This window comes from Uloborus diversus, chromosome 7 (assembly GCF_026930045.1).
Source record: "Uloborus diversus isolate 005 chromosome 7, Udiv.v.3.1, whole genome shotgun sequence".
Taxonomy (NCBI): domain Eukaryota; kingdom Metazoa; phylum Arthropoda; class Arachnida; order Araneae; family Uloboridae; genus Uloborus; species Uloborus diversus.
Genome location: NC_072737.1, coordinates 144,103,645 through 144,124,189, shown reverse-complemented (window position 1 = coordinate 144,124,189; position 20,545 = coordinate 144,103,645). Strand labels below are relative to the sequence as shown.

Sequence of the window (20,545 nt, the reverse complement as noted above, 5' to 3'; positions counted from 1 at the left end):
ATAATAAAAACCATTAATTACATTAAAGTTCCGTTTAAATGGAAAATCATCAGCCAAATCATGTATTATTTGCCAATCTTGTGCAAAAATCTTACTTCAAGATTTGACTTGAGAAAAGCCTTGAACAATCACGAAAAGCAAAGAAAGTCAACAATACAACAATTGTCGCTATCGACAGGGAGTTGAGATGATACACTAAATACTGTATTGAGTTGAGGAAAGCCTTCGAACATGGATCTAAAAAGCTCATAACTCGTTTTTTATTCTACTTAGAAATTTCGAACAGGTGCCATCTTCAGCAGAAAAATCAGAGCTTTCGATGGACATATAATGTAAATATGTGCAAGTATTTTTTCATCCCAACATTAGAGAATTTATACAAAAAATTGTGTTTTATTGCCCCCCTAAGGGGGTTTTGCCCCCCATAACGGGACGAAAACTACCCTATGTGTTATTCTGATGCATAAGCTATATTATTGTAAAGTTTCATCAAAATCCGTTCAGTAGTTTTTGCGTGAAAGAGTAACAAACATCCATACATCCATACAGACAAACTTTCGCATATATAATATTATTAGTAAGATAAAGCAAATACATGTAATGAATTACTTCAAAATTATTTATGTATGCTGCAAAAACGTTGCTATTACAAAATTTTTGATTAAATTTTAATTAATAAAATAATATAAAATTAGAAATTTGAATACTTATGAATTTTTATTTAACATAATGAGACATTTTCGGTATTTAATCTTAAGTGTTAATAGTAAATACTTATTGTAATATTACACTACTTAGTACACAGCATGCATCAATTCATCCACCTCCGAATAAGGGACACCTCTATTTGAGGGACAAAATGTCTGGTCCCTTTAGTGTCCCTTATTGAGAGGTTCTACTGTATTTTCGTTATTTATTTAACTTATTTGTTAAAATTTGATTTTTTTTTTCTTTTTCGTTATTGTTTTTAGTGATATTTTTAAGAGGCACTAAGGCTTCTTTCATAACTTTTTCTCCATTCTCTGACTGTAACGGATAAGGAAGCTTAAGGGGGGGGGGGTGTTCAGACATACACAATTCTAAGCCAAAAAAATCATGGGTTCAGAAAAACTGACAAGTGTTCGCAGTTAACGATCCACAACTGTATTCAAAAGTTTTGGCAATGTTCTGTTTAACTATTTCCTACATCTTTATTCACGATTCGTTGCTACAGTTGGTGGCAACTTTCTTTGCTTCTTACTTTTTAAGTTTGTCTATTTTTTTTCTCAATAGAAAGCTACGCACTTCATTTCTTACATATAACATTTTGAACAATCGTTTGGCTAAGAAAATAGATGGTATTCATACAAAGAAACTTTTTTCCCCCATGACTTGATCTTCGATTTCATAACTCCAACCTTCAACTGATGTTTATTGTTGCTTAAGTGATTGTTACGGATTGCACAACGCATAATTATTGGCATTTATTGTGCGCTTGACTTCTTATTCAACAAGTAACAAGCGTTCTTGCAATAGTGATTTTATTGTTTACTTAGATTTTACTACTATTATCTTCTACAGTGTATGGGAGAGTATAAGGCGGATCTTCTGGCTCGTTTCGGAAAATACACCCTTATGCGAATTAATTGAATCAAGTTAGGAACTTTTAATTTTCGAATTTTTTAGGCTGTTCATCTTTGGTTATAACAGCTGTTTAGCCTACCAGTTGATTACGCTCTATAACCTCGCGTTTTTTGTCGTAAATATTGTGTTCTGTTTAAGTGCAATAAATGTCTACATATTTTTGCTGTTTTTTCTCAATCCAGTCACTTTTTTATCTTTTTTTGTTAGCCGTGGATATTTTTCTATGGAAGAGGCAGGCCATTGTGACATTGAGTGAAAATCTGAATGCACAACAAAAGAAAAAAATGATTTGTGCTTTGTTAAAAACAATGTTTAGAGATCAAGAATTCAAAGAAAAGTGCACCTCTAGTTGACTCTATGCATAGTAGAGTGCAAATGGTGCAAAAAAGGGGGGTGGAATATCACGTGGTGATTTTGATTTCATAGTTTAATGATGTAAATAAAGGTGATTTTGTAAAAAAAAAATTGGCTTGATTCCATTAGTTTACAAAAGGGTGTAACGTATACTCAATGGCGCACCTAGCATTTGTGAGACTCGGGGTGGTAATTTGTGATGTGACCCCCCCCCCCCACACACACACAAAAACGCAAAGAAAAAAAAGGTTTTAATAATCTACGTAAACATAAAATTCGTAGAATTTTCAAAAAAAAAAAAAAAAAAATCTACATTTGTGTTGCAACAAAATTTTAAGTGGGATAATGTACAAAATACAAATAAAACTATAAATGCTTTTTATATGACTTGCCTTAGATGCTTATGTCCGTCGAGAGGTCAAAAAGTAAGGGGGTGTATGAAATTGATAGCCCCGTGATTATTTCAAACACGGAAAGGTAATGGGTATCAGTTTTTGGTATAAGATGTCACTACTTGGTCTTATAATATTGACAATATGAACCTAATCCTGAGTATAGTATTCACACTATGATGTGGGGTGGAAAATAGGGGGCTCCGGAAGTTTCACCCCCGGAAAATGTTTGAATTTGTCGTCCTAAAAATGCATTTTCGGTTCATATTTTTCAAAAACTTGCAATTCTATTTTGGATGTCACCCCCAGTCGGGTGACACCCGGAGCGACCCCCCCCCCCCCCTCCGTAGTGATGCCACTACGTATAAGCTTTGCTTTTGAATGAAATCGATTTTTTTAAATTTAGATAATGCATGAAAAAATCGATCAGGCAGTACAAAATAATACACATTTTATTTTTGTTAATAGTAACGTAAAAAAGGAAATAAATAAAATATACACATCACAAAGCAATGAAACACATAATCAGTATTGAAAATTGCTCGATGATAGAAATTTCCATTGTACTCGCCATTGTTGGCGTCGACGGAAATAATCATTTAGTAGAGAAATCCTAAATTTATAACTTCAGTTTCCCGTACTTTTGAATTAATGATTGAAAAGAGGAAACTCTTGTGTTCTAAATTCTGAAAGTGACGATTTGAGTAAAATATATATGTATTGATTTTTATTTTTTATTTATTTTTTTTTAATGATGATGATATATTTTTCCATTGTTATTATTATTATGTTTCATTCCAATGGTAAAAATAAATTCATTCATCATGAAATTATCACAAAAATGTCAAGGAGTTATCTTTTTAAATCAATAGGAAAGAATGCGTATATCTAAGTTCTCTCTTTCCAACTGATTATTATTGTATGTATTTCTTAAAATTATTTTTAAGGGCATTTTTAAAGAATTCTTAGGTCAACAACATCTCAGCCCTAATCTTTAAGCTTCGGCCTGCATATCGAACGACTGGAAATGACTGAGCTGGCGGTGTATTAAACGGAACGAGTTTCGCGAATACAGTAAGTTCTAGGCGGGAGTGGTGATAGTGGTGAGGGGCGTGAATGAAGTGACGAAACTCTAAATTTTTAATTTTAGTTCCCGTAATTTATATTTAGTTAAAAAGAGGAAACCTGTGCTTTAACATTTTTGAAAGTGGCGATAGTAACAACAACAGCAGCAGCTGCAGCAACAACAACAACAGAAAGAACAGCAACAGCAACAACAGCCCTTGCATTCATTTTAATTCTGAAAACAAACCCATTATTCTTTTTGAATACATAAAAAGGTTTTCACTCATTTTTTCACAAATAACTATGACTGTAGCTGCATTGCCCGGCGTTGCACGGGCTACCTCAAAAGAAAAAGTTCTGTCAAGTGACGCATTTTCAGCAATCAGGTTTTTAAAAAAGGGTCAAATTTTCCGTCAATGTGTAGAAAAGAGCAATTTTCCGACTCAAAATTTAAATTTAGACCTCTTTGGGATTTTTTTTTAAATTCCAAAACTTTAGTCAATTTTCTGTGTTAACCAGCATCAGGCGTGATCTTTCCACGTTGACATGGCCTGACGATTGTTAGTTAGATGAATTCGCATGTATTAATGAATTATGTTCTGAAAATTTCAGAAAAGTATTTAAGTAATTAGACTAAAAGTAATTCTAAAACTAACGCGTACATCAACAAAACAGAATTTTGCCAATCTATTGTGTTCCACAAAAGCTTTTAAAACGGGAAGAAAGCGCAATCGATATTAATATCGATTTTTTAAATGTTCTTGATTGCTCACTTGTCCTTTTGTAAAAGTTAATTTCAATTACGAATGTATTTATGCTATGAATAATGTATTCCAACCATCAGTTGCAACAATATTTTATGACATATGCTTTTTACCATTTGACTCAACTGTACTGAATTTTGAGAAAAGTCTTTTCTTGGTAGCATAAGAAAGGGTAATTAATTTGTTGTCATCGGGATCTATGTGCTGTAATGTCTCGCTATTGAGCGGTATACTTGGCGAAATAACACTTAACAATTATATAGTACCTTAAAAATTTACATAGAGGAAAGACATAATCACCTGAAACATATTTTCAGATATTTATATAACTGCGAAATTTTTTGAAAAGAAAACGAAAACGAAAAAGAGAAACTAAAAAAAAAAAAAAGATCAAGTTTAGTAAAGGTCATCATCAATTTCAAACCAAAGCGTTAATAAAACACAAACATAGGCCTTTCCTTACCAAGAAAAGTTGGTGAAGATGATGTTAATATTTGAAAAGAATAGTTTCTTGAAGGGCAATTATAACAGGGTGTATTAATTTTAAAAAAAAATAATAATAAAAAAAACTCCACACACTTGAAAAGAAACGCGCAGTACCACAGTAGTATACCACCAAAAATTCAGAAATAGTATTTTCAACTGCAGAAAATCGGTGCACTAAAAGGAGTTCAATTTAATTCCTTGCATAAGTAACTATTTTTTACGAATAAGTAAATAATTACTAATACTTTTTTTTTTGTCAATTTTTTTTTTAGCCCAGGTCCCCCGCAAGACGTAGGGCCTCCACTGACAGAAAGGCATTTTCCAAAAATGATCGAAATGGACTCAACGCACCTCAAAACGTGCAAATCCGTCAAAATTCGGAAATTTTCAAGAATTCAATATTTTCTTAACAGTGAAATCCCGTTACAACAAACTTCAAAGCCCGCAAAGTTTGTTCGTTGTAAGTAACGGGAATTTCGTGGTAATATCAATGCATTGAAGTTTCAATCGGGACTAAAAATTTATCTCGTTGAAACGAATATTTCGTTGTATAGGTATTCGTTGTAATGGGATTTCCCTGTATTAGAACTAGAAAAATGTAAAAAAACAGCCTGACCCGGACGTGATTTGAACACGCAGCCTTCTGATCTGGAGTCAGATGCGCTACCGTTGCGCCACCGGGCCACAGTAATTTCCCGGATATTTTGCTACGTAAGCATTAATATCGATTTCTTTTTCCGGAGACATCCCGGAATGGATTCACGAGAAATAACTGTGGAGAGAAGGAGAGTGACGTTTCTAAGGCAAAGAATCAGTGTATTGCGGGAAAGCCCCATGTGTACTGTTGCGAATCCATTCCATGAACACCAGTTATAAGAGCGGACCAATTTTATGGGTAATCAGAGGCGTAGTGAGGGGACGGGGCAGGGTCGTAGAGAGGGAGGGGAACGTCGGGACAAATCTTCCCCCAAAATTTTAACCTGTCTCCAAAAAATAAAGAAACAAAGACTATCTGATCAAAATTCTTACCTTTACTCCTCCTTCAATTGATCTTGTTATACATAGAGACCCTAGGGACTCTAGTTATACAAATCTTCTTTCAGTCAGACCCTTTCTCCGTCTCACCCTTCCACACCCACATAAACAGTTTAAAAAAAAAAATCAAACCCTCCAAACTTTTTTACATTTTGGTTCTCTCACAGAATGTTAATGACTTTTATTACAAAATAACATTTTAAAAACATTCTTTGTTACATATACTTCAACAAGACTCAACAGATTTACATGATCAAAACTACCATTTTTAATCCAATCATACTTTTGATTAAATTTGTAATTTTGTAGATTTTAATGAATTATGCTAGTTAATGCGTTTGTAGCCTTTAATTTTTTTTTCCAGGTGGCAATAGTAGATTGCTTTTCAATAGTGACTATTTTCACTTACTTGCCCGAAAGTTATTCTAAAGGCCCCTGTTGCGTGCATTTCCGATTGTAAATTACATGTAATAAACACTGTATCATGTAAGATAAATAACATCCATAAGCTTATTACTTTTTTGCATTGAAAAAGCCGTTCCCTGTAACGCCGAAACACGCACACTGTTAAAACTACAGGTTGCGTTTGGCAACCTTCATGGGTGAAACGCTTGTTCACCAACGGCTCCCAAAAGAGAGCGGAAATTGCACCCTTAGCAAGGTGAAAAACTGGCTCCCTTCACCCAACGTGCACCGTAGGTGAAAGATGGTACCCTAGGTGAGAAAAAAGGCACCTTTATTGCTTCCTATAGAGATCCCCCCCCCCCCCGTGTTGTGTGAGTTTTTAAATACAATTGTGTTTTATTTATTTTATTTATATATACGAAGGCATTTGATCACATTTCAAATTTCGAACATAGATTAGAAGTGTTCATGAATTTAATTTGTCTGTCCATGCACTAACTTTCTTACATTCACACTTGGACTGCTCAGTAATTAATATATTGTTGACAACTTTTACTGCATGATCCGTACTGAAAATGAACAGGGAAGGTATTTATCAATCATTTGCCGGAACAACCAGAAATATTAGGTAACATTAGATTAGAATCATGGGAAAATAAAAGCGTTTCATTAACGTTTAAACTTTTAATCGAGTCTAACATATCAATACTTATTATAAGATTCGATATTTGAGTATCCTTATGCGTACAAGATAAATACTAATTTAAAAGGCTCTTTCCAATGTCAAGTTTTCCGTCAGATTAACTAGTATGTTGTGGCCATCACGAAACTTTCTTCTATATTTATCCTTTTTCTGATCCCTCCCCATGCTTGACGAGGAAGCAATATTCCTAACAAAAACAAAATTACACATGCAAAAACTTGACGACCATCCCAATGTCTGAATTATTGTAAAAACAAAACAAAGAGCGAAAATTGAAAGTTACTTTAAAAGCTTAACTTGAATTAATTACAAATATTTTATTTATTAACAAACATAAGATGGCAACAGTTAAAAATTTTAAATCATTGAGATAATATTTCCTATCATTTCCATACAATTAAAATCACGAGAAATACGCAGACGACAATCTATTACGATTTATCTTTCTTATTGTTGCATTAATAAAAATATTTTTATTCGCAAAAAAAAAAAAAAAAAAAAATCAACACCTCTTGGAGCGATCGGCGTCAAAATCGAACCAAAGCCTGTTTACATATGGATTCACATATATTCCAAATTTCAACCAGAACGTAGCATTACTTCTTGAGATAGGGTACTCAAAATGGAAAAAAAGAACGGGTGATTGCGCTACCCCCTTTTTAGCTGTTGACACAAAAATAAAATCAGTTCTTATACCCACTAAGGGTTACTTGCCGATAAATTTTTCTTTCATTCCGTTCATTATTTCTTGAGATACAGCAGTCACAATTGACGACAAAAAACGTTCTATAGCTCAACCCCCGTTTGAGTTATTGACACCAAAATTGAATCAGCACCTGTTCCTGTTAATACCAACATATGGACCAAATTTTGTTTGATTCCGCCAGTTACTTCCTGAGGAATAGCAAGCACGCGTAACTCGAAAAACGTCCCATTGCTCCACCCCCCCTTGGAGGAATACGCGCCAAAAACTAATGGGCACAAGTTCACATAGGGGCACATATGTGTACTAAATTTCGTTCGATTTCATGCGGTAGTTTTTGTTGTAGAGCGGCCACAAAAAACTGGTCACACACAGACGTGACACACATACATACACACACACACACATACACACACACACACACAGACAGACAGACATTTTCCAAAAATGGTCGAAATGGACTCAGCACACCTCAAAACGTTCGAATCCGTCAAAATTCGAAATTCGAAAATTTGCACGAATCCAATACTTTCTTCTATATATTAGATATAGAAGAAAGTAAAAATAAAAACTAGTATGTTGTGGCCATCACGAAACTTTCTTCTATATTTTATTTATTTTTTTTTTTTTTCTGATCCCTCCCCATGCTTGACGAGGAAGCAATATTCCCAACAGAAACAAAATTACACATGCGAAAACTTGACGACCATCCCAATGTCTGAATTATTGCAAGAACAAAGCAAAGAGCGAAAATTGAAAGTTATTTTTAAAGCCTTGCTTGAATGAATTACAAATATTTTATTTGTTAGCAAACATAAGATGGCAACAGTTAAAAATTTTAAATCATTGAGATAATATTTCCTATCATTTCCATACAATTAAAATCACGAGAAATACGCAGACGACAATCTATTACGATTTATTTTTACTTTCTTCTATATCTAATATATAGAAGAAAGTATTGGATTCGTGCAAATTTTCGAATTTCGAATTTTGACGGATTCGAACGTTTTGAGGTGTGCTGAGTCCATTTCGACCATTTTTGGAAAATGTCTGTCTGTCTGTGTGTGTGTATGTATGTGTGTGTGTGTGTGTGTGTATGTATGTGTGTCACGTCTGTGTGTGACCAGTTTTTTGTGGCCGCTCTACAACAAAAACTACCGCATGAAATCGAACGAAATTTAGTACACATATGTGCCCCTATGTGAACTTGTGCCCATTAGTTTTTGGCGCGAATTCCTCCAAGGGGGGTGGAGCAATGGGACGTTTTTCGAGTTACGCGTGCTTGCTATTCCTCAGGAAGTTACTGGCGGAATCAAACAAAATTTGGTCCATATGTTGGTATTAACAGGAACAGGTGCTGATTCAATTTTGGTGTCAATAACTCAAACGGGGGTTGAGCTATAGAACGTTTTTTGTCGTCAATTGTGACTGCTGTATCTCAAGAAATAATGAACGGAATGAAAGAAAAATTTATCGGCAAGTAGCCCTTAGTGGGTATAAGAACTGATTTTATTTTTGTGTCAACAGCTAAAAAGGAGGTAGCGCAATCACCCGTTCTTTTTTTCCATTTTGAGTGCCCTATCTCAAGAAGTAATGCTACGTTCTGGTTGAAATTTGGAATATATGTGAATCCATATGTAAACAGGCTTTGGTTCTATTTTGACGCCGATCGCTCCAAGAGGTGTTGATTTTTTTTTTTTTTTTTTTTTTGCGAATAAAAATATTTTTATTAATGCAACAATAAGAAAGATAAATCGTAATAGATTGTCGTCTGCGTATTTCTCGTGATTTTAATTGTATGGAAATGATAGGAAATATTATCTCAATGATTTAAAATTTTTAACTGTTGCCATCTTATGTTTGTTAACAAATAAAATATTTGTAATTCATTCAAGCAAGGCTTTTAAAATAACTTTCAATTTTCGCTCTTTGCTTTGCTTTTGCAATAATTCAGACATTGGGATAGTCGTCAAGTTTTTGCATGTGTCATTTTGTTTTTGTTGGGAATATTGCTTCCTCGTCAAGCATGGGGAGGGATCAGAAAAAAAAAAAAAAAAGAAAAATATAGAAGAAAGTTTCGTGATGGCCACAACATACTAGTTCTTATTGTTGCATTAATAAAAATATTTTTATTCGCAAAAAAAAAAAAAAAAAAAAATCAACACCTCTTGGAGCGATCGGCGTCAAAATAGAACCAAAGCCTGTTTACATATGGATTCACATATATTCCAAATTTCAACCAGAACGTAGCATTACTTCTTGAGATAGGGCACTCAAAATGGAAAAAAAGAACGGGTGATTGCGCTACCCCCTTTTTAGCTGTTGACACAAAAATAAAATCAGTTCTTATACCCACTAAGGGCTACTTGCCGATAAATTTTTCTTTCATTCCGTTCATTATTTCTTGAGATAAAGCAGTCACAATTGACGACAAAAAACGTTCTATAGCTCAACCCCCGTTTGAGTTATTGACACCAAAATTGAATCAGCACCTGTTCCTGTTAATACCAACATATGGACCAAATTTTGTTTGATTCCGCCAGTTACTTCCTGAGGAATAGCAAGCACGCGTAACTCAAAAAACGTCCCATTGCTCCACCCCCCTTGGAGGAATTCGCGCCAAAAACTAATGGGCACAAGTTCACATAGGGGCACATATGTGTACTAAATTTCGTTCGATTTCATGCGGTAGTTTTTGTTGTAGAGCGGCCACAAAAAACTGGTCACACACAGACGTGACACACATACATACACACACACACACACACACACATACATACATACACACACACACACAGACAGACAGACATTTTCCAAAAATGGTCGAAATGGACTCAGCACACCTCAAAACGTTCGAATCCGTCAAAATTCGAAATTCGAAAATTTGCACGAATCCAATACTTTCTTCTATATATTAGATATAGAAGAAAGTAACGAGTAGATAACTACATTCGCTTCATGCAATAATGCCTAAGAAAGATACGTTAACCAAAACACGATGTGAAACTCATGAGTCAAACACTGAATGAGAGAGATTTCTTTTCACGCGATTTTACTTTCTTCTATATCTAATATATAGACGAAAGTATTGGAATCGTGCAAATTTTCGAATTTCGAATTTTGACGGATTCGAACGTTTTGAGGTGTGCTGAGTCCATTTCGACTATTTTTGGAAAATGTCTGTCTGTCTGTGTGTGTGTGTGTGTGTGTATATGTGTGTGTATGTGTGTCACGTCTGTGTGTGACCGGTTTTTTGTGGCCGCTCTAAGCAAAAACTACCGCATGAAATCGAACGAAACTTGGTACACATATGTGTTCCTATGTGAACTTGTGCCCATTGGATTTTGGCGCGAATTCCTCCAAGGGGGGTGGAGCAATGGGACGTTTTTTGAGTTACGCGTGATTGCTATTCCTCAGGAAGTAACTGGCGGAATCAAACAAAATTTGGTCCATATGTTGCCATTAACAGGAACAGGTGCTGGTTCAATTTTGGTGTCAATAACTCAAACGGGGGTTGAGCTATAGAACGTTTTTTGTCGTCAATTGTGACTGCTGTATCTCAAGAAATAATGAACGGAATGAAAGAAAAATTTATCGGCAAGTAGCCCTTAGTGGGTATAAGAGCTGATTTCATTTTGGTGTCAACAGCTAAAAAGGGGGGTAGCGCAATCGGCCCGTTCTTTTTTTCCATTGTGAGTGCCCTATCTCAAGAAGTAATGCTACGTTCTGGTTGAGAGTTGGAATATATGTGAATCCATATGTAAACAGGCTTTGGTTCAATTTTGAGGCCAATCGTTCCAAGAAGTGTTCTTTCTTTTCTTTTTTTTTGCGAATAAAAATATTTTTATTAATGCAACAATAAGAAAGATAAATCGTAATAGATTGTCGTCTGCGTATTTCTCGTGATTTTAATTGTATGGAAATGATAGGAAATATTATCTCAATGATTTAAAATTTTCAACTGTTGCCATCTTATGTTTGTTAACAAGTAAAATAATTGTAATTAATTCAAGCAAGGCTTTTAAAATAACTTTCAATTTTCGCTCTTTGCTTTGCTTTTGCAATAATTCAGATATTGGGATGGTCGTCAAGTTTTTGCATGTGTAATTTTGTTTTTGTTGGGAATATTACTTCCTCGTCAAGCATGGGGAGGGATCAGAAAAAAAAAAAAAGAAAAATATAGAAGAAAGTTTCGTGATGACCACAACATACTAGTTTTTAATGTTGTTGTTCAAGATAGTACTGATAGATAGTTTTAGGTAACAGTTTTGCAGGACATAAATAACAAGACATTAAATGTTTAATAAGGTAAACGGAACAATAAGCAGTTGTCAACATACTTTAAACACTTTAAATATGTTCGAAAGCTCTAAGAGCTACAGTATGATCTTTGGTGTCTTCAAGATAGTACTGATAGATAGTTTTAGGTAACAGTTTTGCAGGACATAAATAACAAGACATTAAATGTTTAATAAGGTAAACGGAACAATAAGCAGTTGTCAACATACTTTAAACACTTTAAATATGTTCGAAAGCTCTAAGAGCTACAGTATGATCAAATGCCTTTACTTACGCGAGATTTCGAAGATTAATCCACGAAATTTTCAGTTTTGTACTTCATTCAATGCGAAAGTAAATTTCGTTGCAACTTCTTTCGTTCTCCATTCAAACTGAAGTTGTCGTTGGACGATAAGTCAGAGCGCATGCGCAAGGAGTCGCTCTCTGAATGGTCTTTTTAGCACTTTTACTAACGTCGTTCACCTACTGAGGAACCAAAAGCACCTTGACGACACTTCCTAGCCTCCGTTGCACCCTGAGTCACCGTTTTTTCACCCTAGGGTGAAATTCTTTACCCCTGTGGCACTTCTGGTTTTAACAGTGCAGTAATCTGGGAATTTGTGCTTTTCTTTAACGTTGTTTATTTCTTACTCTACTGTATCATGTATTATAGACCGTATAAGTGCAGGCAGTACTCTTATTTTGTTCAGGCTAAATATGTTACTAAATTATCGAAGTAATTAATTAATTAAAATAATGATTAGATACTAATTTTTCAAATCACATTTCAGTTTAATTTTTGCAAACAACACAATAAATATAATTTTTAAACGGTATTTTTCCCCATTACATGTCTGGAACCACCTTTGCCTCCGACCATATCCCTCCCCGAAACACTATCCTGACTACGGCCTTGGACAGGGGCATCCCTATGGAAGGTCAAAGGAGGTCGCTGTTACCTCCCAAAAACGTTCTTTATTCGACATATTTTGTCTGACGATGACGATTCGGTAAATTTGAAACCAATTCCTGTGTAGCAATTTTTCTTAAAGTTTTTTTTTCCCAATATTGTCTAATATCTCCACTTGTTGTTAGATGTAGGTATGTGTGCATGCTCGTATTTTTTCATTCGGTAAAGTACGCAGTTTTATCCGGTAAACGGAGAATCTACTCCGGCAAAAAAAAAAAAAAAATTAAGCTCGGGGTGCCTTTGAGAAGGGATAGTACAATAAAAATGTTCCATAAAAAATGAAATTTTTAAAATATAAAGTGGGTTGCCAAGTTAATGCAAACACTCAACAAATTTCATGATTTGATAAAATCGTAATGAAATTCGTTTTAAAAATCGTACCAGATTAGCATATTTTGCTCTTCGTGTTCCAAGACATGTTGACTGTCCGAAGTACATCGAAAAAATAACATTAAACGGATGGAAAAAATATTGAAAAATAAATAGAGCAGTGACAATATTTGGTCACGTGTTCTTAGTCTCTAACAATGTTTAGGGTTGCCTGGACATACTTTCTATACAGTTTTCTACATTCTTTTATCTGGAAGTTAGGACATTAAATATTTTTTACTTTTTGATTAAATGTCACTTTGTTGTGTTCATTTCTATGAAATGTTGGCACTTCGTGACTTCCTATAACGTTATTATTTCTGTACCTCAGAGCCAGATTAACGTAAGTCACACAATCGCTACTTTACAGGAGAGAGGGAAAACGTTTGTCTGACACATTAAGGATGGTACGTGCGCTCTTTTAACACTGGTAAATAATTACAAGAGTTTTTTTTTTTTTAGAGTTGCGTTCACATGGCTCGATGCCAAGGGCGCCCACATGCAAAATTTAAAGGGGGTTTCAGTTATTTTCCCCATGGTTTAGCGGGATGTTTTCCCCATAGAAACCGATTTCAGTACAGATTACAATTATTAAAATTTGACATGTTTAATAACATATCCATTAAGTGCTGGAGAAGAAATGTTTTTACATTTTTGCAATGAAAACATTACTAAAAGCAAGGAAATTTTAATTTCAAAGGGGGGGGGGCCTTGAGTCCCCACTTGCCCCCCTTCCTCCCCATATGGGCGTCTTTGCTCGATGCGGAATTGGATTCTACATACAAAGCACTAATAATCGGAAAATCCCAATTTTTCAATCCCCCCACTTACATTGGTCTGGCTTTGAGGTACAGATTTGCTGCATAATCAAAAAAAAAAAAAAATTACCTATCAGGAGCAAAAGCAAAACTATTGCTTTGTGGCGCAGAATCTTACTTAAAAACAAAATATTTGCCACTCGGGGGTCATTCTCGAAGCTATGATATCAGGCGAGTTGGAAATATTTCTCTGTATTGGTTTTGCTTCGTGGTTTTTTACTCAATATGAAGGCATACGACTCCTTTAGAATTGATTAAAGAGCACAATATTTATTTTATAGGATGCTTTACTCTTTCTAGAATGCAGCAACCAAAATGATACTTTTCCTTATGGAGCCGCCACACAAAAAGTAATTTTGTCTGGCTGTATTTCAAGTGAAGACTGCGAGGCATAAGTGAAATTAGCGAAGTATAATATTTAATACTTAAAAAAGAGTCAAAAATAAGTAAGAATGCACATGAGCATCTCACTTACTTTATTTCCGTCGTTGAATGTACTAAATTTTCTTCACTACTTCAATAAGTTTAGTTTTTGTACAGAAAGTTTAATTGGCAATTTCCTTTTCTGCCAGCCGTTTTTAGATGGCACTTTTCGAAATAGCAATTCAAATTTCTTTAAACGAATCGGTAGTCTTGTAGCGCATCATTTTTCACTTTGAAAGCAAATATTTTCAATTATCTTATCAGAACATAATGTTGTAATGCTTATCCTGTCACAAATCGTATTTTCGTTTTGCATAAATTGGGAAATTTATTCCCAAATTAAATCATATTTTGCTAGCAACTGATTTGGAAACACCTGAAATATGAATTATCTTCTTTGGGAGCGATCTGTAAGCAATAGAATTGTTTTTGTCTCTCCTCTTATTGGTTAGCTGTAGGCATGAATACCTCTTGTGAAGTTAAGAATTAGAACCAACAAAATAGTAGGTTTGGAATCTCGTAATTTGTAAATTTTACGAATTTTAGTACTGCACTATCAAAAGGTATGTTCTTAAAAATGAGAACGTCTAGTTATTTATTATTTCCAAATAATGTTGAGATTGACTCATTTTTGAGTACGCGAAAATTTCAAATTCGAGAATCTGACCCGGCTTAAATAATTACGTAGTTATAAAAAAGGAAATATTTCTTGATTTGTATTGCAATTACTTAGGAATCCGTAGATCGAAGCTCCGTAATTGAGCATCTTATCTTAAAATTAAAGCTGAAGAACTATTTACTTATTGCGTATGACGACAGCATGATTCATGAATCTTTCGTTGCTTTCGTCGTTGATTCGTTTGCTTCATCTAGCAAACGAACACAAGAAAATAGAAAAATACCATTCGAAAACTTTGGACTTGGACGAGGAAGTTTGAAATTCGAAAAGAAAGATGGGTGACTTATTAGTTTTAAAATAGGAAAAATCCTATATTTTTTTACCTTTGCATTAATATTGATTATGCTATATTAAATGTATTTCACAATGTACTTATATATTTACTAGATAAAAATTTAAATTTGCATTAATATATAAAAATCTCAACTCGTTTTGGTTTTCGTTTCAGGAAAATATCAGCTTTTGGATTCATTTTGACATTTCTGTGTATCTGTAAAGCGCTTGCGGACGGACCTGGAGGCGGAACTGACGACAGCCAGACTCATGAAAATTTGCCACGATTGTTCCGACTCTTCTCCAAACCCAAACCGCCAAGCGATGAACACGTGACAGGGCTTAATCCAGTACCACACATGCAGAACGTTTTCGGCGGGGGATCTTTTGGATTCCAGGTCGAACTGAACCCACTGCGAAATATACACAACATCGTAGAATTGGGCAAGAAGAAAGTTGGATTCTTCTTAGGACAAAAACGACCCACTGGCGGACACATTCCGAAAGAAGAGCCCAACAGACCTTCAAAAGAACATGACTACGAAATGATCGAAGAAGGCTGGAAGCCTCAAAATCCAAAGGACGAAGTACCTCGTTGGGAAGACATTGGTGAACCCATGAAAGAAGATCCAGAGGAAAACGAGGATTACGGAGGCACAACTATTCCTATTGAAGATATCATACAGCCACGCTTCAAACCTCGATCCAGACCACGCAGGCGTATCGAATCCAAGATCTACCACGTTCATCTGAATTTCACGTCAAACGCCAAACCTTTTCAGGTGAAGATCCAAAACACAAATGAGTTATTTAAGAAAGGAAGGGATGGTAAACTGTGAACTTTTGTCGAAGATGAAACAATGTACATTGCATATGAAGTACATCTTCGAGCTGTATTTACAACTGACCATTCGGGTATATCGTTGATAGAATTCTCACCAATCACTGTTGGTTGCTTATTTAAATTTTAAGAGTAACCCCTCGCTACGTCGCACTTCGTTATATCGAGCATTTGAAAATATTACGCTTTTTCATTATCTTATAAAAATACAGGAAAAAATGCAGGAAAAAAAGCAGGCCCGACGACCAGGCCATCTCAACCTAGTCGGAAACTAGGCGCCCGGGCTTGGGGGGGGGGGGGCAGCGACACTGACGCAAAAAAGAGAGAAAGAAAAGAGGAAAGATAAAAGAAAGGAAATGGGGGGGGAGATTGTTTTCTAGTAAGTAATTTCGATTTTTTTTCTTTTCCCCCTTTTTTCTTCTCTCCCCCCCCCCCTTTCCTTCTTTTCCCCATTTTCGTTTCTCTCCCACATCTTTTTTTTCTCCTTTTCCTTTTCTTTCTTCGTTTTCTCTCGTTTGGGGGGGGGGGGGGCACCTTGGCTCTCTGCGACCTTGAAAAAAGCACGTTGCCTCAAATTTGAGACCACCTGAGCAAAAATAAAGTGCTTTCTCAGGAAAAGCCGTTTCTTTATTTAAGCAATGAAAATTAAAAAAAAACAATAATATATTATTTTAAATGGCATATTTGCCATTTATCTGCAGCTTAAGTTGCAACTAAATCTTCTTAAAAACAATTTAAAAATTTTTTTATTTTTTAATTCGAAAAGAACCATTGCTAAAACTAATTTTCTTCGTTGTTTTTCTAAAGAAAGCTGCTCTGATAAGGTAATAAGAAATCCTGCTTTTCCCCCCGATTGATTACGATTCTATGTAATTTGTTCGTAGAATAATTTCAAACAAAGGTAACAATAATTTCAGTACAAAAAGTGAAAAAATAAAATCCTCATGTTTTAAGATTTTTTTTAAATATTGTGCCTTTTCCTATAACGAATTGCCTAGACGGAGAATGCTGATTATAAATGAATACTCTGTAATAATCATGTTATTAGTTTTGTAACTACAGATTAAAATGAGATTCTATGAATTTGAATCCATTTTTTAATTATGAGAAAAGTAAAATCGTAAATTATTTTGCTCTCTAATTATTTATTTAAGTAAATGTATTTCATTAAATGATTCTAATTATTTATTCAGTAGTTTATTTTTTACTGTTTTTTGTTCTCGGGAATCGATAAAATCAAGTCAATATGTTTGTTTGACGGCGTATTGGGGGTATGATATGAGAATGAGGCTTTCGACCTTGGACCCTCCCCTTGCAAAATTCCTGTGTGCGCCACTGGTTACTTACCTTTCATATAATTTTTCAGTATACAGATGGAACATCCATTTTCATTTTCATCTATCATTAGTAATGAATTTTCAGTACCAGCAAATTGAAATTTCAAACCAGATAAATCGTGCCTCGGTCGTATACTGCGTTTTCGAATGTATCGCGCTTTTTATTGTCTCCCGACGAGTGCGATACAACGAGGGGGTTACTGTAATAATTTAAATTAGCCAAACACGAGTCTTGTGAGAGTAAGTCTATGCCGACAATTCTTAACCGACTCAAAATGTTTTTAATATTTTTACTTTGAAGGGATTATTTTCATTTAATTTCATTAGTCATCTTTTTTAAAGTTATTTTTCAAAAAAATGTTTTTTCACAAGGTGTGTTACAAAAGTGATTTTATAAAAATAATAAAAGGAAATGAACCTTTTTTGTTGTTTACATCGCCTGTGTTTGCCTCTCTCTCTATAACGTGAATCCTGGCAACGCCATATGGGGGGGGGGGGACATTGTGCATTAAGGAACCAATTCTCAAATACACATGTTCTATTATTTCATTGTATATATATATATATATATATATATATACACACACATACACATACATACAAGTGTTCCAAAATTATCTTTACACCTTCAAAAATTCATAACTTCGAACATAAACAAGATATTTACATTCTGTCTTTTGCATGTATTACTGCAACTATTTTTTTTTTTTTTTTCCAAGTTCAGAAAATGTGGAGCGAATACGGCAAACATTCCGACATGCAGTAGTCGAGCTTCAACAAAGGTTAATGTGTAGTGTGAGGTTATGCACAACAAAATCATTGGTCCTTTTTTCTTCATAGAAACCACAGTTAATGACTGCGTGTACCTGGATATGCTTCAAAACTTTGTTCTTTCTCATTTGGAAGAATTACAGCCGATTGTTTACTTCCAACAAGATGGTGCACCACCACACTGGTTGACAGCAGACCTGGAACACCTCAACGGAACTTTTCCCAACTAATGGATTGGACGGGCTGGCCCAATTCCATTGCCACCAAGGTCTCCAGACATAACACCCCTCGAGTTCTTCTTGTGGGGTTATTTAAAGGACATTGTTTACTGGACACCAGTTAATGACATTGATGACTTGAAAGGCCACATCACACAAGATTTTAGTACAATCACAGGTGACATATTGCAGCGTACCTGGCTTGAAATTGATTACAGACTGGAACTGCTTAGGGCCACCACTGGTGCGCATGGTGAAGTGTACTAAAAAAACTTTATTAGTTGCAGTAATATATGCAAAAGACAGAATATGAATATCTTGTTTATTTTCGAAGTTATGAATTTTTGAAGTTGTAAAGATAATTTTGGAACACCCAAAATTATCTTTACATATATATATGTGTGTGTGTATATATATATATATATAACAAAATTCAAACCCATGGAGCACTTTGAAAAATTTCAATAAAAAATATTTTAATTGCACTGAATTTTTACAGTGTTGCTTATTTTTTGTACATGATCTTCTGAATACTGACAACTCACTAATTTTGATGCCGTTTCATATTTCTTGAATAATATGTACTTACGAAAAATAGTTTAAAAAGTTTACCGTCCCCTTCAATTACAAGAGACTTCAGAGATATTACAAAGGAATTACAGTTAAGTTTTAATCATTTTCGGAACTCAGTCTAATATGAAAATGTACCAAAACCTTATGGGTGAATATCAGGAAAATAAGTCCCTTAATTTAAGTCCCAGATGAATTTCTCAAGCACTTCCATTTAAAAACCAAAAAAAAAATTTCATGTAGTAAACTTCGTCGCTCATGCCATCCATGACAAAATTTTGCGGTTTTACTTTAATATATGGCACTGAAACTCCTTTTGTTGCTCCAAAATCATGTCGGTAACTGTCCCACGTTCGAATCGCAAGGGTGTCCACGTGGGGGGGGGGGTCATGCATAAGGGGTGATGCATAACTGATGTCACACTTTTCAACGTTTTCGATCCTGTCCCCCCTTTGTCACAATGTTTTGCACTTCACTATAACCCCTCTTCCCTTTGTCACATGTCACGCTGTTTTTCCATAAGGCTATTTCCACGCGTGACAGACACGACGTCAGACGTTTATTTACAAGTGAAAAAATTTATTAAAAATTTTCTTTTACAGCTAGCTATTTTACTTTTGTAGAAATAGGTTTCTAAAAATGCAAATAATTTTTAGAACTGACACTACAAGAATGGAAGTAAATTTTGAGACAATTTTTTAAACTCAAATTTCTTCTGATCAAACAATGAAAGCAAACAAAATGCTTCAATTTACATTTCCCTGTAAATGGAACAAGAACCCAATTGCCTATTTTTATCTCATGCGCCTCAAGAAGAGAATTTTCTTCGCACATTTCTACATTTCCACCTGTTTACATTTCATCACTTTCATTCATTTTTTCTTTTTCACTATCGTTCATTTTTATATCTTCACATTCACCTGTTCTCATGTTAAATTTAATATATTGTTTAGGATTTAAACTTATGTTGGATGCCTTTAAAATGTAATCATCAATTTTAATAAAAGAGTGCAATGTTCTTGTATTAGGAATTGCGAATATTTAATTTCCTGCTGGACAACATAGTTGATCTAAGCGATTTTTTTCTGCTTCAATTTTGCATTGTGGAATATGTAATACAGTTACATTTTTGCAAATTTGTTGCGCTGATGTAGAAAATTCTTCAGCATTGCATGGATTTATCTTTCTGGACCTGGTGGCTTCTCAGATTCTGCGCTTAACAGTTCCACTTACACCATCTATTGGCCCTTTACCGTGGCCTGTAACGGTAAAATGCCATTCAATATCATTTGATTTTAGCATTGATAGACAAATTGAATACTTCTGCTTAAAATGTTGTGCAGTTCCGTCAGACTTATACACGATTTTTAAAATTGACAGTGCAGGAAAATCATGTTTAATTTTTTTAATGATGGCGTTATTAAATATTGCAACAGCATATTTATCATGATGAAGGTAATCCGAT

General features: G+C 34.7%; 1 protein-coding gene and 1 non-coding gene across 2 annotated transcripts in view; one reads left to right on the top strand and one right to left on the bottom strand.

The window, feature by feature from the left end:
* LOC129225595 (uncharacterized) overlaps positions 1–17,991 on the top strand; it is a 102,698-nt gene extending 84,707 nt beyond the window's left edge. The window contains exon 2 of the mRNA XM_054860052.1: positions 15,519–17,991. Coding sequence (XP_054716027.1) covers positions 15,519–16,182 — 664 coding nt within the window. The 3' untranslated portion in view covers positions 16,183–17,991. The remainder of the gene's footprint in view (positions 1–15,518) is intronic.
* Trnaw-cca (transfer RNA tryptophan (anticodon CCA)) lies at positions 5,297–5,368 on the bottom strand. The gene has a single exon. It is a non-coding gene; the product is annotated as a tRNA-Trp (tRNA).
* Positions 17,992–20,545: the final 2,554 nt, after the last annotated feature.